Source organism: Falco biarmicus, chromosome 9 (genome assembly GCF_023638135.1).
Source record: "Falco biarmicus isolate bFalBia1 chromosome 9, bFalBia1.pri, whole genome shotgun sequence".
Taxonomy (NCBI): domain Eukaryota; kingdom Metazoa; phylum Chordata; class Aves; order Falconiformes; family Falconidae; genus Falco; species Falco biarmicus.
Window position 1 is genome coordinate 21,036,114 of NC_079296.1, and position 22,600 is coordinate 21,058,713.

The following is a 22,600-nucleotide window of genomic DNA, read 5'->3' on the forward strand; positions in this document are numbered from 1 at the left end:
CAGAACCAAAGGATATGTCTGGAATCTGTAAGCACTTTGAAATCCACAGAACTAGCACCTGTCTTTACTAAGCAGGTGCTTTACAGATGAAGAAATAGGATACACATGAGTATTTTGTGGGTGATTATCTGTTTGAAATGGCCACCTGGAGCACAAAATGGGTAGATTTTAATTACATGCTCATACTACAGTAAAAAATTATACAGGTCTAATAGTTCTTTGGATAGATATCTGGTGTGTATGACATTTATGACAAGCCTTTTTCTTTGTAAGAGGGGAAAATAGGACACAGGAAGAGAAGCACCTTTTCATCACCAGCAACACGGATACTCTGGCATTGAAACTGTCTGTGAAACTAGCTTAGGATGTTTTGTGGTTTACAGAGGTCTCTGGAATGAGCATTATAAATCATTTGAATGTGAGTTAAAATGTTAAGAATTGACTTTTACATGTAGGATTTGGAGAAAAAGATTTGTTATCCATACAGATCAATCTGCTGTTGCTTTGAATTCTGTAAAGTAGTTGCATGTTGGCTGGAAAATGTTTTTTTCCTAGCAATGAGGAGGGTAAGAACTGATGCAGTAAAAGACTTTATCCAGACTTATCTCTGCAGCACCCTTGAACTACTGCTGCTGAGGCAACAATCATGGAGACCCTGTACTCTGTTGAAAACTGAATAGTAGCAAATTATGTTAGGTATCCCTTTCTCCTTTATGTCCATCACCTCTTTCCTGTTCATCACCATAGTAATATGTTATATCATGGTTATTTTGTTGGAATAGTTTTCCCATGCTAACTAGAAATGTTGATTTTATACAGAGCTGAAGAAAACAAGGTGGGAAGCAAAATTCCTGTATCTTGGCTCTGACAAACATACTCTTACGGAGTGTTCATGCCAGTGAGAATTCAAAAGTATACTTGCATAGTTTTGCATCTGTAATTGGAAATCACATTTATCAGCAATGAGAAAACTGACAAATAGGACAAAAAATGGACTTCTGCCAAAAATGAAAGGCTCAGCTTTTAGCAGAGTGCGTATTTGTGGGCTGACATTTATTCAAAGTTAGTCTATTTGAAAAAGAGACAACTATTTCTCTGCACTAACTGTCCACTGGTTACCCTGATGTTCTTTGATATTTCCATTTTAAAATAGTGTAGCATAAACACTTTGGCCAGAATTACAAAATGAGGATTCCTGAGAAATGTCTGGATGTAGTCACATCCAGGCTCATAATTATATATGGGTGACTGGAGTCAAGAGCAATGTGGTTATGGAGAAAAATATTTGAAGAAAATCTGTCCCTCCCCTAGATTGTCATCTGTTGCTTGTTGTTACCTCTTTCTGGAAGAAACTGTGAAAGGTAGTGAGTAGCATTGGAGTTCATCAAGGACAAAACCCATTCTTTAGGCTTTTTAAAGCATTTGCCGATCAGAATAGTCATAATGACAGCGACTTTTAGGATCAGTTTGCTACAAGAGCAGGCTCTAGGTACTAAAAGAAAAAATACTCTCTGCTCCATTCACCTAACATGTTTTCCTATTAGAACAATCTATGAGTCTCCCAGGTACAAATTAGCATAAAGAGAGTCCTTCATGTCTGCTTAGTTTCTTACGGACTACCTTTGTTTTATATTTTCTGGTTATATTCTACGGATGTCCTGGGTCTGCCTTCATGCTTAGTTTCTTTTCCTCCCTCCTTTGGCCCTCACAACTTTTATTTCTCTTTTGTTCTTGGGACACTCCCTCTGAACTGAATGCACACATCGGAATGGAGAGCAGGCTTTGCTAAATCGCATGCCAAAGGTTGCATGGTTCCTGAAACAGCCTTCTGACACAAAACTGGAAAGTCAGTTTTGTGTTAGATTAACAAGGAGATCAGCTGCAATTATTTAGGTCTTGTGGTGTGCTACATGGAGGTCCAGCAGGGCTGGGAGTCTGAGAATTTGAGTTCTCTGCTTGGCTCTGCTGCAAGCATGAATTTTGATCCAAGGTGAGTTTCTTCATCTCTCAAACTCGCGCTTGCTTCATCAGTTAGAAAGTGGTTTGCACTTGCCCACTGAAGAGTTAACGTGAGTTTTGCCTACTGCTACATTGACCTGTTTTCTCAACCTTCCCCATACTAGAGAGCCCTATCATACTGCTGGACTCGCTGGGTCAGCACGCTCAACCCCAGAACCTGGTGCTGCACTTGAGCTGTCTCTCTGAACCACAAGCCACATCAACAAAAGCTCCCTTCTAACAGCAAAACCCCTGCTATACCAGGAATTTTGCTGCTTGGCTTAGATGGGTCTCAGTCAACTGATTCAGCTCTACTGGAAATTTTTCCAGTGTAACCTTAGACTCTAACTATTCTGCTGGTTTGGTCCAGACCTGTGCTGCTTAGGAGGATCCTGATGCATGTGTAAAAGCTTTTCTCTATGTAGAGCCCATTGGAATGGATTTTAAGGTCAGAGGAGTGGCTAAAATCATCTTGCTTGCCCATCTCTTTTCAAAATCATAGAGCTTTTCCACAGAAACCAACACAGAAAGCTTATCCTTAGGGAGATTATCCTGCTTTGTCCTGGCAGACTCCAGAGCGATTGTAAGGCCAAAAATTTTCCCTCTTGCTGCTTAAATTACCTTTACTTTTTAGAAACTTCACCTTATTTTGAAGTTAAATTTGTCAAACTTCAGCTTTTTGATGTTGTCATAGTTTTTCCAATTGAATTGAAAAGCTCATGCTCCTTCCTGCTGTTATCTCTTTTCTTTGCTTTTAATCACCTATCCGTTGTGATCTAGTCATCGCTGAAGCCTCTCTCTGAATAATTATTTGACTCACAGCTGAAGATTCGTGTTATTTTAATGGTTCTCCACTGAAGTCTCTTCTGTAACTCCACATGTACACACTCATCAGTGTTATAATGATGGTGTTGCAGTATCTTTAGTCAAAAGCAAAACCTTTTTTCTGCTTTTCCTTTGTATTCTTTTTATACATTAAATGATCAGAAGAGCCAGGCCTTTCAGCTACCTTGAGAGCATTCTTCTGGGAGATTATTAATGATGTTCTCAAACCGCCTCTTTCAGTTGCTGTTGCCACAGTCTCACAGGGCCCTGCTTTCTTGATTTGCAGGCATATTATGTTAGATTATTAAAAGATACTTGTTTGGTTTAGATAGCTTAAATTAGCATTGTCTTTGAGTCATCAGCAGATTTACCAGGAAAGGTTTTATATTCTTGTCCTGGCCAGTAGTAGAGGTACCTCATGCTGTGGGTAGGAGGAAGTGATCTCTGAGTTATCTGGCTCAGCTGAGCCTCCCCTGCTAACACGTCCATCTGCCAGAGAGCTGCCTAGCTGTAGTTTTCTTAAGACTCTTGAGTACAAATTATTCAAGTCTTCTAATTTGTAAACGTTGATTCATGGCAAACACTATTAAAAAAAAATCTTGTTCAATAGATAGTATCAAACAGGAAAAATATGTCTTTCAGCATTGTCAAATACAGACCATAAAGAAAGATACACTTTGCGAATACTCCTGCCTTTTCTGTGTCATCTTTCATCATTTTTTATCCACAGCGCACAAGGGATCTTTGCCTGATCATGATTTTTTTAATCATGTTTTAAATAGACTCTTTTAAATATGTCTTTAAACATATTGCCCATAGTTATTTCTTTGTTTCTAGCTTTCTTATCAGTTGTCTTTATTTCTAACTTAGTGACTTAGCCATTGATGATTATTTTCTTTTAGTTAATAGTAACTCAATTAAGATTTTTTTTCTGTGCATTGAACATATGGACCATGATTACTTTCTTGTTTGTAATTTAGAGTAGATAATTTGGGATGTTCAGTAGGTTGTCTTAAACATTCCTGGGTTTATCCTTTTATGGTTACTTTAAGAACTAGTAATATGTATCTTCCTTTAAAATTCCACATGCACACACACATATATATGTGTATATGACACTGCTCTTTATTTCTGTCGGTCTATACATGCAATCAAATCATGATCAGAATGGAGATAATTGCTGATTTGGGGAATGCAAATAATCTTTTTATGTTAGGATGAGGTCTCGTATTTATTACCTGCTGTCAGGTGCAAGACTTTCTGATTTATGAAATAATTATTTTGTGGTTTTTTTAAGATAAAAAGAAGGTTTGTTACTGACTTTTCTAGTTAAATCTCAGCAGGCTGAAGTCAGCTATAGTTCTACTAAGTTGTTTCTCATTAAATAAATTAGTAATATCTCAGTGTTCCAAGATACTTCCCATTGTTTTGGAGATACCATTGCGGCACTGCAAATACTGCTTCAGTTAACGTGATCTGCTAATCCATATACGTCGAGCTGTGTTGTTAGAAGTTCACCTAGAGGGACAGGCCAAGGGACTAACAGTCACTTCATGCAGAAAGCTAAAAGGACAAAGATGGTTGTCTTTCATTCTTGAACTCATATATTCCTGATAACTCAGTGGTCCTGTTATCACCAGACAAAAGAAAACGTGACCTAGATTACTCGGAAAGTGGGAGATTTCTGGTGTCATGGAAGATTGCATATCATATGCATCCGGAACATAATTCACAAGACTTCATGCTGTCCCTTGACGTGTGCCTTGTAATTAACACTCGGCAGCAAACCGAACTAAGAGCTTTGCTTTGCTTTCAGCAGGCTAACAGCTGTGGCTGAAGTGGCTTTCTCACCTTGCTGCAGAGAGACTGATCTCTCAACTGCACAGCTCAGCAGACCTACACAACACTCTCAGTAGTCAGTAGAGAACTTTTGCTGGCTGGGTGAGACAAAGTTATAGTTATGCCAGTATTAGGCTGTTTGAAAATGCCCTTGGCACTGTGTGAAGATACTGTAAAGTAGCTTTGCTGATTGATTCTGATTCCAAACTAATCGAGCAATATGAACATGCATCTAATCAGGTCCTTTAGATGAAGTATCTTTTCTTGTCAAAACATCTGTGCTGGACAAAATGCATACAAGATGAAGAAATACTTAGTTCTCTAATGCTTTGTGAAGCCTAAATATTACAGATGACGTAGAAGGTCCACACCTATACTTATGAGCTGGACCTGTTCCAGCATTGTTAAGAAATAGAGGAGGGTTTTGTATCAGGCCTTGCCAAATACTTGCTGTTGAGAAGCTAAAAAAAACATCTCTGCAATAAACAAGGTTTATAAGAAAATTAAATTGTGGATACTGGATTTTGCCCTGGTGCACCTAAAATAAGGGTAATGAAGGCAGTGAATTAACGGATCTGTATTAGAATGAAACAATAAAATCTAGTGCATTCCTCTAGATTGTTTCTGATTAACCACATGTTCAGTCACTGGAATTAGGTTTCTCTGTGCATAAATGTAACCCAGGATCCTAACAGAGATGATGTTGAAATGCTGGCAATAGGTAGTAAAGATGTGTTTGCTGTTGCTTTGCTCCTCTGTACAGCTCACAGTATTCTAACTGGCCACTTTGGGCTACTGTGGGTACACTTCTTAGCTGGAATTACCTTTTTAGAGTGGAATTACCTTCTTTGTACGACCTCCTGCTGTTAACTGTTTAAATAATACGGAGTTCTTAACTTTGGTTCGGTGTGTAGCAGTAGGTGGATTTGTCCCGCAAAGTCAGAATGAATAGCTGCCATAAAGAACATAGTTAGTAGTTAAGCTTCTCACCTGTGTGCAACTTGCTCAACATTGGATGTTGCGGGAAAGTAAGAACTGAAAGCAGAGCTGACACTGCAGTCACAAGCAACTACTAGTTTATTACTGAAGTAAGTCCAGTTGATATTCAGCCGCCATGAGGACTGTTTCTTCATGCCAACAGAGCAATTGCACAACTGGGGTTTTAGCCTGAATCATTACTCAAATCTTTGCTATAAGGAAAAATTATATTACACACAGCTAATAATTGCATTGCTATTAACAGCAACTAATGGGTATAACAATACTGTATGCTGATGGAATTAATACTGATCAGTTACAATATTACAGTCCATCTGTTAAGGAATATGCTAGCATGACATTGGCAGTCACTGTTGGAATGCTGGGAAGTATTTTTTGTATAAAAATCAGAAAGTGGGCATGAATCAACTGTGCAAGTGTTCATAGCAGCAGGGCAGATGCAGTTTTGGCTTACCCAAGACAGCATCGCAATCAGTGGATGGCTCCAAGGGTCTTCCATGTCTCTTGCCTGCATGTTGTCATTCAGATTTACAGTCATGGCCTCACGCTCCATTTCCCACTTTCCCCCAGTCTTCTGTCTTGTAGCCCCATCAGCTTGGGAACTCCCAGTGTGAGCTCAGCTTCCCACTGCTCCATCCTGTCTCAGGTTGAATAGAAGGACAGACTGCCGAGAGCTGTTTCTATTGAGATGTTATGACAGTAGTGTTAAAAACAGCTTTAGAAGGTCCTAGTTTTAAAGATACATATCAAACAAGGATTTATCAGCTGAGAATTTTTTCAGCATTTGAATCACTTTACACTTTCCTTCCTTTTGTAGTAATTATGGTAGATGTTGAAGTCCTTTAGAAGCCAGGTAAGCTGCACTTCTGTATCTAAGCATAGATATTTGTAGTGACTTGCTAAACAGATAAAAAGCCTGGGAAAAATGAGTGGACAGTTTGGGTCAGGATGTTATTAGAGGCAGATTTTGGTCTTCATAGTGTTTCTGCTGTTCCAGCCACTTGTGAGCTCACAGAAGCCTGCAGAGAAGGAAACAATGGAATTTGATGTTATGCTGAACATCAAACAGGGTTGAAGGTTCTCTGACCTCTGCAAGTAATTAAAATAAAGCTTCACTGGAAAATGATAGGCTACTGCCACAGTTCCTGTTTAACAATTCACAACATTCCTTAAGGGGTTTAAAAGATGAGTCCAAGTTATTCTCTCTTCTGCTCCTTACTCCTTAAGAGACTATAAGAAATCAGGTCATTCTCCTCAGAGTCATGGCAGAACTAAATATTTGATTAGGTTTGTCTATCAAATGGGCCTATTATACCTGTTCATAAAAATTTTACAAAGAAGGAAAAGAAGGGGAGGGGGGGAATGGCACACTTTTACTCTTAAATGTACTCTTTCAACTGCACAGCATTTTTTGTAGTATTTAGATAGTATTAGAAAAGTAAAGCTTTCTACACGTTTAATAGCTGTTTGTCAGGTGAATGCTAAGATGGCTTTGAATGGAGAATGAGTGCAGCTGTGCAAATGTAATGCAACAAATATGCACTTAATTGTGTCCTTTGGCCAGCAGAAAATGTCTGTTGGTAATTAGTTCTTCCTCTACCAGACCCACTGGCATGTGAGCTCTCCTAGCGGGATTCTTGTTATTGTTCTCTCTGGCTCTTGTTCGCTGTTATTCTGGAAGGAAGGACAGAACTGAAGGCATGAGTAATAGGAAATCTCAAGCTCTCACGTTTACCAAAGAGGAAAACATTTATTTAATCAGACTAGATCTCTACAAGCACTCAGAGAATAAAAGTTAGTCTTGCGGGAAGTGAGGACAGAGTGGGGTGGACTCAGAAAATATAATCCTTGGCTTTTGAAGTACTGTTGCTGTGGGGTTAAAGCTGGATGTGTGCTTGAGGCAGGTACTTTTATACTGGATTTCTGGGGCACGTTGTGTCAGCTTGTGTGCAGCTGTGTTTGTAGCTCCCAGGTTGGAGTAATTCTTGCAATACCCACCATTGCTTTCCTTGACACCTATGAGCAACAGTACAGTTTTGGCTTCAGGAGCTCCCCAAAGGCATCTTGATAAAGTGAAGGCAAATGGGTGTTGTGCACATTGTGAAGAGGTTGGAGCATCAGCTGGGTGAAAAGGGGTTGTACAGGAGCTCAGTGCATTGTGTTCAACTGGTGCTTCAAATACCTCCCTACCTCCTAGCTTTTTAGTTCACCTTTTGAAGTGCAAGAGGATTTTTTTAAGCTTGATGGACACAGTGTGTAATGCAATGGCCATGTTCTGCCACCTTTCTTGTTCTAGACTATCGCACAGCGTTATTACCCCCACATTTAAGGGAGCCTTCAAAGTCCTCCGTAAACAGTATACGGTGGCTTTTAAAATGGCATTGCAGTCCGGCTTCATCAGCTAAGGAGGATTTGTATGTTCAAGTTGAAGTCATTTAAGAGAACAGTATGGTGGAAGAAGGCTAAAAATTGATAGCTGCTGAGCCTGAAAAGGTGATCTATGAAAAATTTGGTCTCTCATTATCAGCTATTATTAAAGGTTTTTGTATTGTTATAACACATAATACAGCTTGTACTTTCATTTATGTTACCTGGGACGTGTCCTCTGCAGAATATATACATCCAGCTGCCCTACGTAGCCCATGATCCATGAATCCTGGCTACTGAGCCTCCAGACTTCACTCATAAGCTTCACAGAAGAGGTGATTATGTCATTTTATTCTCAGGACTGGTCATGAGGAATACATTTCTGTGATGGTTTTCCTTAGTAGTGTTTCTCAGAAATATTTTATGAAGTTCATTAAATGTTAATTTAACCTTCGTAGATTGGGAAGCTGAAGCTCAGTGTTGCTAAAGACTTGATTCCTGTATAAATCTTGAAATTACCAGAATAAACAGAACCTTAATGCTATCTAAAATAATGTTAAAGCCTATTTTCTTTACATGAATATGCTATAATGCACGTATTGTGTATAGTGTATATCTATTCAGTAGTATATAGAAAATAAATAGAATGCGTATATCAAAGGTCAATCACAAATCAACGAGACTTGCAGAACCATGGGAAGCTACTCAAATTTAGGATCCATATATTTACATTACAGTGACACAGCTTTGGCCACTGTTCCTTCATCCTGCAGTTCTAAGGCTCTGGAAGTATTTGGTAAATTAGTACATACTACTACTTCTTTTCATCTAAATTTTTCTGTCTACTGTGTTCACATGGAATTTAATTTGAGAACCTATTTTAGATTTGTCAGCGTGGGTAGAAGAGAAACAGGAAAGAAGAGATTGTATATTGTTATAAATTGGTAACTGATGTTCTTTGCTTTTACTGCAAATACAAGTGCCAGTTGATTTAACAGAAAATTTATAGGCAGTGACAGTAATACAAATATCTCACTGCAGTGTGACATTCATTGCCTTGGACTTAGATGGAGATTTAAAACAGTGTTGGGCAAATTATGGAGAACAGATAGATTGTGATGTAGCCTCTAGCCAGGAAGTTCTTAAACCACTGATTACTTGAATGGGAAGGTGTGAAGAAGAGAAAAGGCTGTTCTGTATTTTCTTATTTCTTACAACCTTTTACCCCAAGTAGTCGCTGCTGGTCTCCGTTGAGGACAGGGTACTGGACTAAATAGACCTCTAACTGAAGCAGTATGGCAGATCTTGCATTCTCATCGCTGTTTTTGAATGGTGAGGGCAATATTTAACTGTAACAGGTGAACTAGAAGAGAAATGGCAATCGTTTGTCAGCAAATGATGAGTGCTCACAAAGCAGTGCAATGCATTTGTCCCTCATTTCCCTTTGTTGTTTTTGTTTAGGCCGGTGACAAGCATTATCACCCAAGCTGTGCACGATGCAGCAGGTGCAACCAAATGTTCACAGAAGGAGAAGAAATGTATCTGCAAGGTAAGGATGTCTCCGTTCCAAAACAAGAAAATCAGACTTTGTAATCTTTCTGTTACAGACCTCAAGAGTTTATAAACCATCCCTGTCTAATACAGGCAAAGAGCGCTATAGCCATCCTATCTTCAATAATGCTCTCGTACTTTTTCACTTGAAACCCTTTCACTCTAGTAGGTGGCCATAACAATGGCTTTGTATTGACTCTGCACCCTAGCTGAGGCAGACTGTGTTTTCAAAAGCTGCGTAGCAAAAAGGAAATTTATTAGGCTGCCTCTTAATTTGGCATCTCATGGGTAGCTTACCACACAGACTGGTATATGAGATAGCAAAGTGAGAGGGTTTCCCCTGAATTCTGTGCTCTTCTGGATCACTCTCCAGACTAAAAGGCAATGGGAAAGCATTTAGAGGCTGCAGTGAGCTTGTTTTGCATCGTGTAGGTCTCATTCCCCATGCGCACTGACAGAGTGTCTCCTCTGGTTCTTAATCATATTTGTTTGTCTTGCCTGCTTCCCTTTTATCTGGTCACGTCTCTTTTTATTCCCATTTACTTTATTTTTATGTTTTTCTACAGTCACTTCTTTCTTTTATGTTAATTTTCATCTCCACTTTCTTAATAACACTCTCACGCTTGCAGGTAGTGCCAAGCACATTTTTTTGGTGGTATTCACATAAAAAAGAACATGCTCTTTTCTTTGATTGAGAAGTATCCTTGATCTGAATTCTACCTACCCAATGAGAACGTAGCACATTAACTATACAGCTACAGTTATTTTTATTACTTGAGGCAGTATTGCAATTAATGTTGGTAGAAAGATGTATAATACATGTTTATGCAAGCCAGAAATCAAGGTGAAAAGGGAGATACATGTTGGCATTTTATATGTTGTGCTTATGTTAGAAAACTTGCTTGATATACCTGAAAGGGCTGTAAAAGAATAGGAAAAAAATAATGCAAGTGTGGTTGCAGCCATCTTTTGAAATCTTGAGGAGAGATTCTTTCTGGAGGAATTCCAGAATAAGATAATATTGTCAAGGAATTCCTTTGAAGCTAACTTGTGTTATTTTGTAGCTTGTCCTCCCTTGCAGTCCATCTCTCTCATCTCTTGCTGACCTTACACCGCAGTCATCTTATTCCAGCTGTGCACAGAACTGGCTATCGAGTTGTGTAGCAGCTCTGCATTGCAAGAGCAAGGAGAGGCTGAAAGAGGGCTGGGTAAGAAGTACTGCTTTCTGATGGCACATTGGAAAGACTAATTTGAAAGCAGCAGTTACAGCACCTGACAATCTTAGTTTCCTCACATCATCATATGATAAAGTACAGGCAGAATTCAAGATGAGCCACCAGTTCATCCTTTGCTGTTATTAATAACAGCTGTTTGCAACTGATGCCATTTCCACCAGTCTATCAGAGAGTGGGAGATCATCTTGATTGGGCAGGCTGTGGTGTAGATTTCTGCAGATCCAAATAAGACAGAAGGCATTGCTTCTACTTAAACAGGGCTAGATTTTGTCCTGGCCAAGTTCAGATGATATGAAAAAGGAGAGGAGAGACTCCTGGCTCCTTGATCTGCCATCATTCTTTTCTTGGCTGTTATCTCCCTTTCTGTGTTTTTGAATTAATGTTCTTCATGCTCACTCTGTTTCAGAGTGTCAAGCTGTTTTCTGACTAAACATTATTCCTGAGTGTGCTCCAGACCATCCTGCCAAAGCTTTCCTTGCTTAATTCAGCATGCTTGTAAGTGCAAGGGACCTAAAAGCCTTTCCTGTGCAGAGCTCTCAGCTGAAATATATCTCCTGACTCCGTCCAAACCATTTACCCTAGGGTATAGAATAACAGGATTCCAAGTATTTATCTGAAATAAAAATAAAACACCACAATGCTAAAGCTAGAACCAAAATCACATTATGGATAAAATATATGAAAGTATATTTTCAGCTTCCATCTCACTTCTAATTGTCCTTTCCACAGGACATAAAAGTATTGCTTTGTGTAATAGGGAGACCTGGCAGGTTTGTAATAGCCCCTTGTATCAGAAATGTGTGGGAAACCTGCAAATGGATGAACAAGAAACCTGTTTGGGGGTTTTCTGTGTTAAGACTGGTTTGAGTAATGCTAGCAGAAGCACTCTGGCTTTGCCCTGTTCCAACACAGGAAAATGAAAAAGAAGCAGCATCAGAAACTTTCACTTTCCCATTGACCTCCTAGTAATATATTTACTGTAAGGACTGTCCCAGAAGACTGTTGCTGAGCTAGGATGTTGCTCAGCATTTAGAGGGATGTTTCAGTTGATTCTCACACAGGCTTGCAGCCTTGTTCAATGTTCAAGTAATAGTGCGAGTTAGTGATTTTTAAAGCTGTATGTTGAAACAACACAAAGTAAAAAGCTAAATAAATGAACATGTTGGTTGGTGTCTGCCATGTGAGCAAACAAACATTTGTTAAGAATGGGAAGAACCACAACTTGCTGAACACTTTCTGGTGGGAAAAAGAGGGGCGATGCAGTTTAAGAATTTGTACCGTTCCAAGCGTTTCAGAATAGGTTGGCATGCTTGGATGAAGGAAGTGTACAAGTTGCAGGTGGCTCAGAGTTCAAGATTATGAAAAATATTTACATTGAACTTCTTAAGTCTGCTTTATCTGATTTGAGTTTTTTAATGTCACCTATTTCAAACCTCTGATTAACCATTAGCTAAGTTTCACCATGAGAATGACATTCAGACTCTCTTGCATTTCTTGTTCGCTTTCAGTAGCTGCAGTACTCTCCTGGGGTGTCCCAGGTGTCCCTAAAATTGTGCCAGTTTGTGCTAAATACTGCCCAAAAATGCAGTGACAGCTTTTTCTTTGACGGTAAGGATAGTTTAATAGAAACTAATCTGAAGTACAAAGGAACAGAGATAATTTTTCTCAGGGTCACACACAAAGCTCACAGCTGAATTTGAGAGTTGAACCTAAACCTTCTGAGTCTTAGTTCATCAGCATTATAACGTGAACTCCCATCCTCCTGAGTCCTTGGTTCTGTCTGACCTCCTAGGCGAATGCACAGGGCATGCATGCTTCTCCTGATCCTGTAGGCTCTGTGGGGTCCTGGCTCTGAGGCTGCTGTTTATTTACAGAGAAGGCAGTTGGTACACTTCTCCCTGTTGTCTGACCGTTTCCTCATGCCAAATGCACAGTTTCTTCTTCCTCGGCTTAGACTCAAAGCCAAACATCTCAGACCCTTGATCGAGAGTCACAGCATTCTCTCCAGTCTCCTGATGATGCTTATATTGTGTACTGCTGGGAAGTGAAATCATTCCTGCTGGTCCTTACTTCTGTACCAAGCCATGTAAGGGTTTGTTACAACAAAATTTCCAGGGATCCTGACCCATACCTCTCCTGGGCTCCCAGGGTGAGGTTTCCTCTGACTGCACTTGAGCTAATAGTCACCCACAGGAGACCTGGACTTTGCTCTGTTTGGTTTCTTTGTGGAAAGAGTGAAGAGGTGATGTTTCCCCCTGCAGACAGACGAGGCTTTGTATTGGCTTTGCAGTGACTGGAATGAAGTTTGAATTTTACTTCAGCTGCAATCACTGTTAAAAATAAGTATGAGCTTCTACTGCGTTTCAAGTTGGCTAATACCTGCCAGCAGCTTCCCAGCGGTGATCACAGTTTACAGTCTGTTCCAAAGGAGAACTGAAATGGGATGGAAGTGCTCCTTGCCCCTGACACTGCCCAGCCCTTGGAGACAGCCAGATATTTCCATTTTTACAGCACGAGAGAATCCCATGTTTCGGGATGCAAACAGCAGAGACCTTGCCTTTTGTAGGAGGATGTGTAGGAGGAAAATGCCAGTGCTACACATGCCACTGACCCTGCAGAGCAAGGGGTAGACATGACATGTGTGCCAATGGCAGGTATGGTACGCTGTGATCCAGGGAGAGGCTCTTTCACATGCTGCTTTGTACCACCTGTGTCATACTGGCTTTGAAGTTGGTGAGGTACAGCCCTGACTCTGCTGCATTGTGCATTTTCTAATTTTTGTTTTACTGTTGCATTTTGCATAATTGCAGGGAAGAGATGATCTGAGTAACACTTTACAGTAACTGAATATGACACCTATTGCTCAAGGAAGTCATAGGACTTTCCCAGTATTAATGGACTTATAACCAGATCTTCCTTTTTATGTGTGGTGCAGTACATCAGGGGAGAACAGATCAGGTAACCGTGGCTCAGTTCTTTTGCTTTTACCCTCAGTCCTGCCCAGAGTCTTTCAGTTCCTCCAGCTGATGCTTGCAGGCTTCTTTGCTGCTTGAGGCTGTTTCAGTTTTAGTCAAGATACTGTGCAAAGTGCCTCAGGAAGAGACTGCTGTAGATGGGCCAAGGATTTGAATATTTTTTTGTTTCACTTATATTTCTCATGAGGTAGAATTGAATGTGAATTACTTGCAAAGTTCATACAGATTCACCATCTGATGCAATGGAGGATTCTCTTTAATAACTGACTTGTCATGACCAGAACTCATCTGCTTTGCTCTGAATGAAGTTTTTCCTCCCTCAGGTTCCACGGTCTGGCATCCCGACTGTAAGCAATCCACTAAGACTGAAGATAAGCTACGGGTAAGTTGAATGCATGGCAATGACACACCAGATATTTTGTGCACACAATAACTGAATGTTGCTTTTAAAGAATGACTTTTTCCATGTTTTTTTTGCATTGCGGTCACTGCTCTGGCAGAATAAATCGTGGAGGCACTTCAGAGGTATTTTTCTGGTTTTTTAGGCTCGCCACCTTCACATATGTGTCTCAGTGCACTGCCTTAAAGACAGTGCTATTTACTGACATACAGACATGGCAGAGTCTCTTAAGACACTTCATATCTCAATTATTGTGAGAGAGACTCTGAAGGAGAAAATGTGAATCGGGCAAATGCTTTGATATATTTTAGTATTTTTGCATATCTGTATAATTGCTCTATAGTTATCCCCTGTTCTGCCTGGTTATTTACAGCATTTAGACAATACAGACTCTCCTTCCTTTGCCAGCCCAGCCTAAAGTGATTCCAATTTGAATGCAAGAAGAGCTGCAGTTACCCTTGGAGTCACATCAGTATATCCAGAAAAACTTTCTGGATCAAGTCCTTGATGGCAATAATGCTGCACCAATAAATGCTGGAGCCTAGCTTTTTGCATGCACCAGGCAATTCTAAGCCTATATTCACTAATTAATCTTCTGGAAAATTTACTTTTTTTTTGTCATCTCAATTGCTCCTTTGAACTTTTCTAATTTTTCTGCATATGAATAAAATGTCTTTCAGACAAGGAAACTTAAGAGGTACTGGCATGGAGATACCTCAGATATCCTGTATGTTGTGTTCTATGTGTGACTCATGCACAGGGAGCCACATCCTTTAGAATTTATTCAGGTGCACTGGTCTGTAAAATATCCCCTGCAGAGAATTCACTGTGATTGTAGGTAATGTGCAGATAAATTCTTGTTGAGCACAGTTCATGTTAGTGTGGGCTGTACTGATAATACAGAAGTGGCCCTAGATGGGCATGTGATCTAGCATGGCCAACCATCCAGCATTTGCACATTGTTCTTCCCTGACTTCCCATGAGAAAACAGAAAATTATGCCAGTCTGGGTTTTCTTCCTAATTTAATAGTTTGAACACAAGACAGTGTTTTGGCCCTGCTGAAGTGCCAGCATGCTTGTGCTTTGTAGTGAATGGTTGGGGTACAAATACCTGCTTTTCACTTGGACCCAAGAGTCTGATCAAAGCACTCCTGACTACACTGTGGCCTTTACAAACCTTCTTCAGCTGACCTTATACATCAGTCGGCTTATTTCCATTCCCCATGGAAATGGCCAAAGTCCTCTGCAAATATTTTTCCTTTTTTCTGTCACACATTCAAGCATGTCAGTCGTCGTCTACCTCAGCAAATTTTAATTGGCGTCAAGTAAATTAATTCACCCACCTGTAAGACTTTGCCTAAGTGAGTTCTTGCAGGAAAATGAAACGAAAGAATGCATATTAAGGGAACATCTGAGAAATGTTATGGCACAGCTATCCAAGGTGGATTTGTTCCTGGATGAGAGCTTCAATGCAGAGGTTTAGTATGCCTTTAAAAGGCATTGACAAGGCGCTGTGCTGTACTGTACTGTAGAGATGGAGAATTTTTAACTTCAACTGTACATCACAGATAGTGTCTACTCCGGTTCAAAGTCAGAGACCCTACCTTAAAATCAGTTTGAGTTCACTTTGACTGACACATTTTGTTCTGCAGCAAACAGGTGGGTACAGCAACAAGTGAAACTGGGGGAACTATGTGCTATTTGAACATGTTGCCACTAAATTATGAACTGTACTTTGACTTTCAATTTCTTATGACATACATTTAGACATGATATGAGAATTGCAGTCTGGTTTGTGAGTTAACAAATGCATGATATAGCCGCTTTCAGGGTCAGGCCTGGATTTTGTGGTGGTTCTGCAAAAAGCCAGTGACAAGGCCTATTTGCTCTGCTGGGTTTCCTTTCCCTATAGAGCAAAACGAAACAAAACAGAAAGCCCTTTCATTGTTGAAGTACCTTAGAAGTTTTCATCAAGTTCTGTTTTCTCTCAGTAACTGAATTGTGATGTAAACTAATCAGCATTCTAGGTGGTCAAGATCTGAGAGGGAGTTCATAAAAACAATGGCTTCTTTAGATCTTCTCCTCGCTGGATATTTATGGAAAATTACAAAGCCAAAACAAGCAGAAAATAAAGCAACCATATGTATGTTACAAAAATATTCATGGCTTAGAGGTTTTTTACAGCTGCCTGGCTCTTAGTGATTCTGCAGGGATCAGTAGGCAACATAGGTATCATAATGCATGGATTATTATCTGTCAAGTAGCAATTAGTAACTTGATTGAAAAAGAGCTTAACCACTGAGCTGGGGAAACTGCTTTCCTTTTCACTCATTTTTCCTTTTTGTGTTTCATGACAGCATTCCTCATCTGAGTTCTTTTATCCAAAGAGTCTGGTTCTGCGCAGGCCACGCTCTGCAGAGGTTTGCTGTTGTGTTTTCATAGTGTTGATAACGGTCTTCTTTACTGAGAAGATTCTTCGTTATTGTCATTTGCTGTGCTTGCTACTACTATTGCCACACAGCTTTCCTGCTATCACTTGCCACCATGGTTACTGACGCTGTATTTTGCATCATGTGGTGCAGTGTTGTTTGTTAATTCTCACATTTTTTGTTTAATGCTTAATTCAGATGAGCTTTTGGGGGCTGTAGTATTGTTCTTCCAGTGTTACAGAAAGTTCTTCTAAAACAAAAAATTAGACTATAAATATAAAGCAAATTAAAATGGTGAAAAGGATCTGACTTTAAGGTGATGGCTAAAAAGAAATAGTTTTTCATGAACAATGGCTCATGTTTTCAGAAAAAAAATGCCATCAGTTAAATCAGTTCCTTTTTATATGTATTGAGCAACTACCCATGAATACTGTAGTTGGGAAAATATTTTAAAAGTTGGAAGTTTGGACTTGTTCTATGTGCTGCCAGAGAGCATCTGCCTCTCTCTGATCTGGGGCACATCGACATCTGAGTTGGGTGGATGGAAACCTAAGAACCTTGTCCTCTTGATTCTGGACTATCTTTCTACTTTCAGACTTCCTTGAGTTTGCTTTGCACCTAAAACCACCACCCATTTCCATTTCTTCTCCTTCAGGGCAGTGCTTATTTATTAGTTGTGTCTGCTGGGTGTAGGGGGGACACATGGCTGTACTGCATGCAGGCATGCCTGAGGTAGTTTTCACCTGGTAACGAAGTAAAAATGTACTGGTACGGACTTCATACAGCCTATCAGTAGGCAGACAGGCTGATAGAGTCCATGCCACTGGATTTCCATTCTGTCTGCTCATGCTGCCTTCACATCTCTAATTGCAAAGTAGACATAGTCCTGTCATCAGCCAGGGCAGGATGTTTGTTAGATGCAGTCTGCAGGATAGCGTTATATGGTTGAATCCAATGCTGTGATTCAGTGGGAGTTAATGCAAACCTTGTACCCTTTGTCCTGCACAGTCCTTTAAGATGTTGCAGTGCATTCACCACTCTTGAATGCCGCTCTCTGTTAGCTACAGATCTATGTATCAAGAAAACACAGCTGTAAAGATGTGTTATCAGTGCTCCTAAGGAGAGGAATGTCTCTGTAGTCCTAGGCTTTGTGGAATGAAATGTTAAGTCTGAGAACAGCCAACTGTGGGACCATTTAACTTGCCTTTTAGGCTAGCATAGTGGCTTTTTGCACTCAGCATGCACGAGTCTGAGTTTCCCATATTGAAATCCAGGAGCCTTAGGATTACAAAACCCAAATCCTCTCCAACATATTAGAAAAATATGCAAGGCAAACTATGAGCAGTCCATGTCAAAATAAAGGTATTTTTTGTAGTAGTCTTGCTTGCTTTGTAGACTGTGTAGGATACAAATACCTTAGGGTCAGGTGAATATCCTCTTGTGTAAATTTGGACAATACTACATTCTGTTTAGATTTACATGCTGATTAAACAACATGTAATTCAAGGCAGATTCTGCCTTCAAGTGTTCTTCTTCAGAGTAGACACAAAGATGCTATCATTGCTGTTGCTGTAAAGGTGGGAAAAGGCTTCAATCTGCATGAAAATTGTAGGTTGAAAATTGTAGGGTGAAGTCCTGTGAATTCTCAGAGATGTTTGCTGTTGAATTCTGTATGTTCTGGACTTCCCACTTTATTTTCTTCTGTTTTCCTTCTGACTTACTCTTGATGAAGGCTACGTTTGCATGAGTAGTCTTGTAAAAGTTTGTTTGGTAGCCACATGCCTTCAGTGATTATGTGCTGAAAATTCATTCTCCTCCCTGGCCTTTGTGTCTAAGAAAGGAAAGAAAAACCAGTGGTAACCTACTAATAATGTGTGTCTGTGTGAGTCTGAACTAAACCTGTTCTGTAGTTTTCTCTTGATGCATACATAGTGTAGGTTTTTTAGGCAGAGAAGTAATGAATGCATGCATTTGAAGGAAATACTCTTGTAAGGAGAAGGGCGCAGTTAAACTAGCAGACAGGCACAATGAATGCAGTAACACTGAGGTGCTTTGTTGGTGTTGTACATGGCTGCTGAAAATTACTGAAATCCATAGGAAGTGTGTGTTTAATGAACCAAAGCCTGGTTCCAAGTCCTAAATAACTGTAAAACCTTGTAGTTGATGAAGCAGGTAGTCAGAGTAGCAAGTGTTATGAGAAAGCCAAATTTCTTGCTATTGCAAGTTGTGTCTGCCTATCAGAATAAATTACATCCTAGTCTTCTATTAGTTTATTTATAAACATGCTTCACTTAAAGTATCTTCTGAGGTTTAGAGAATTTGCTTAAGCTATAATGTTATTAAGTGAAAACATATTCATTCTTCTGCAGCTATTATCACCGCCTTGCATAATGAACTCTATCAAAAAACTAAGGCAGGTACAGTAAACAATGCTGATGATGCCTTTGTTAAACAATAGTGCATCCATTTGGACAGATGTTCTTGGGATCAGTTTTGATCTGGTTGCCTGTAAATTTTTATAGAGCATGAGTCTGAACATCTGTAGTTGGGAACGCCAGAGCCACCGCATTGTAGCAGCATCTGGATGATGTGAATGGCTCTAGCGTCAATTTAATTTTTTTTAAGAAGTTATTTATTTAGAAGATGTGCTGTGCATGATGACATTGACAAACTGAGGTAAATTCAGATGAACATCTTAAGATTTGCAATCTAATAGTATAATAATCAATTTGGATCGTATGCATGGGTGATACGATAATTGAGCATTGACATTCACAGTGAACCTAATAGGATGAGCATGACGGTTGGTGTTATCTCTGCCAATCTGAAAATGAAGTTGGTAAAGAACTTTTGCATTGAAGACAAATGCATGGAATGATGAACAAAACCATGAAAATAAGAAGTCTGTGATAAAGTGGGAAATAGAAGTCTTGCAGATACTTCGTATGCTTTGTGACCTAGTTCTTTCCTTTGGCTCCTTTAATGACATGCATGAATTTTTATTAACTGAATTTCTATTGAATCTTTTTCATATACTTCATAAACTTCCGGTATCTGGTACAGACGCCCCTTATTGATATATTTGCTACAGTTACATATGTCTGGGTGGAAGAGGAAAGAAAAAAAGCAATGACGCTTTTACTGTCAGAAAATGTGGAGAAAGGCCATGCACCACAAGAAAATTAAAAAAAGATCAGTTCTTCATAGAAATCTGTTTTAAATTTCTCTATGCCAAGGTGGCATTATGAAAAGCTCTATTCGAATTCTTCAAGAACAAGAGTAATCATATAAAGAGTGGTCCAGATCTGTTTGTAGAAGAAGTAAGGCAGCTTAACATGTTTTGTTGCTGGGAGTGTAGAACAAGTGTCACAGGGCTGTTGTGATGGAAGGAAATACCTTTAAATTAATGTGCTCATATTAAAGGATGTTTTCTCTAATTTCTTTACCAGTCTTCTTCCAATAATATGTGCAAGAGATGTTCATATGATGCCTCCACTGAAGGTTTGGTTACGTCAGGGATAGCCATTATTCCTGTTTTATCTGTGTTCTGATCAGTTCTCCTTTTAGGTGGAATTTACACCCCATTGCAGTTACATCAATAGAGAACTTGGCCTCCGGTGTGTCTCTTGCCACCTGTTTAAGATACAAAGTCACAACTGTGGTACGCAGGGTCAGGGATGCTCAGCTGCCAATGAAGATGTAATATATGATCTAATAAAAGCCATACCCCATCACAGATTTTCAGTCTGGAGCTATTATATGTCTCTTAGGAGAGGAGCCAACCATAGCAACTATAAGTATGCCAGTAGAACAGCTTATATCAAGGAATCTTTAGTGCATGTTTGTTAAGGCAAGCAGCAGAAATATTTTTAAGTGCAATGCAATAGTCTTTAGGGGAAAGTGCAAAACTGAAGGATTCCAGACCACATGGGAAGCAGCAGAATAGGAAATAACTATCTGCAATGGAAACAGCGTGTGTAATTCAAAACAAAAAATAGGGTAAAGTGAGGCAGGAGGGGTGAGAGTAGATGTAGAAGTCCTCTTTTTCATGCAATGTCTTCAGGGGGTTGTTGTAAACTTAAGCAAGATACAGGACTGGGAGTGAGTAGAGGAGCAACAAGGTCTGCTTGGATTAAGCTCCTCAGGAGAGGAATGGTGTGTGCTCAGGCAGTGGCTGGCAGGGTGGCATCCTGCCCAGGCAGTGTGGAGCTTTGCAATAGATGGGAAAATGGATGTACACAGGAAGAATTACAGAAAATAGAGAATTGGTTTTAAAGGGTGTCATACCTGGCTTGTTATGGCCATGTTAATGGGATGGTAAGGAGTAACTTGGAGCCGAAACACAGTGAGGAAATGAAGAACAGGTGCTGTAACTTGCCAGTCCATCTGACAACTGCCCCTGTACTCCAGGGTTAAGAGCACCTAAGAAAGTTGTTAGCAGGACGTGACTGAAACTATCTTCTGAAGGTATTGAACTTTATTTAGTAAATTCAGAAATTATAAATACAAGTGACTTTTCCTTTGCTGTAAAGGTTTTTAGCAGTGACACGGAGATGAGACTGAGGAGGTGGACCAAAGGTGGAGAACAACTTGTTTTCTGAAGTGATTATAAAAGATCCAGAGCGAAGAGCAGCCCAGAGGGCCTGCCAGCTGGGAAGATGCCGTAACTGCCTGTAACACTTTTTTTCCTACAACAGGGAAAATTGAGCAGACAAAACAGACAAGTATGTCTGCCAAAAGCCAGAGGTAACAGGCACCCCTAACAGTACCTCAACTACTTAATACTGTTCTCTATGTTGTAATGAAAACAATTGTTTTCCATAGCAACTGCAGTAACATGCTACATGTGTCTCCACTCAGACAGTGCTATGAAATGGCAGAATGGAAGGGGGAATAGGAAAAAAATGTTTCTAAACAACATTCAGGTTTTCCAGCTTAATTCTTGTCACATTTCCATGAAACAAGTGGTTGTTGTTGATTTTTTTGCTTTGATTGCATCATGGGAGTAGCTTAAGGGCAGCTGAGAAATTTCTGTTCCCTTTTGAGATGTAGGAATTTGCAGCTACAGAGAGAAAAGGAAGAAACACATAAAGGTCCAGCTGAAAAAGTGTTCTCAAACATGCTCCGGAGAGGATTTGTGATTTTGTCAGTCCATGGCCACATGTGCTCTCTGTTTGATCTGAATCTTCACATTTTTTGGTGGAATATGTTCAAAGCCTTTTATTCCTCTGACCCTCCCTGAATGTGATGATTTCACTTCCACAAATGAAGTGAAGAGAAAGCTCATTGTATAAGCCATGACTAGTCTTGAGCATTTTTTATGCGGATAGTTCCAATAGCTTTCCTGGGAATGTAATAGCCAGGAAATGAAGCGTAGAAAGACTCTGAGGTCTGTTGAAAGATCCTCTCAGGAATTATATGCTGAGAGATAAGAAGGGTTCAGTAGCCTGGTTTTCTTCAGTCCAGATATTTCCTAAGAAAAATCAGTGAGCCAGGCTGTCAAGCCTTGTTTCTCTTCAGTGTGTGCCTGAAGGTCCCTTAGTTCAATGTCATAAGCTGGGGAGGTAAGGACTGTTTACCAAGATTTAATTTTTAGTGTCTTTGAAGTATCCCACTGCACTAGTGTCATTGGAGTCATCTGCTGATGCCTTGCATTGTGATGGGATTTAGCTCTTTGCAGTCAGTCAGGAAGCAAAAATTGTTGATGGTTTCTCAGTTGAGTGGGGTATCATTGACTACCTTGGTGTGTTTGTTGCGTGCCAGGTTTAGGAGTAATTGCCACAGTAGCCTGGGTGACATTTGATCAAACAGGTGTTTTTCAAATTCATCAGGTTTTCAGGATCCCCACATCTCTGTGATAGGTTGTTTTGTCTCCTTTCACGAAACTTCCTCCAAGGAATCAGTGTCAGTTTAGTCCTGATGAAGTGTTGGAAAATCTCCTAGATGTGTAACAGCACTCGCTCTGTGTGACTGTTCTCATGA

At 39.9% G+C, this 22,600-nt stretch overlaps 1 protein-coding gene across 2 annotated transcripts in view; it reads left to right on the forward strand.

Moving 5' to 3' along the window:
* Positions 1-22,600, forward strand: part of ABLIM1 (actin binding LIM protein 1) — a 143,657-nt gene that overhangs the window by 77,248 nt on the left and 43,809 nt on the right. For both annotated transcript variants that reach the window (XM_056351185.1, XM_056351186.1), the window contains exons 7-8: positions 9,490-9,577; positions 14,113-14,171. In XM_056351185.1, coding sequence (XP_056207160.1) covers positions 9,490-9,577; positions 14,113-14,171 — 147 coding nt within the window. The remainder of the gene's footprint in view (positions 1-9,489; positions 9,578-14,112; positions 14,172-22,600) is intronic.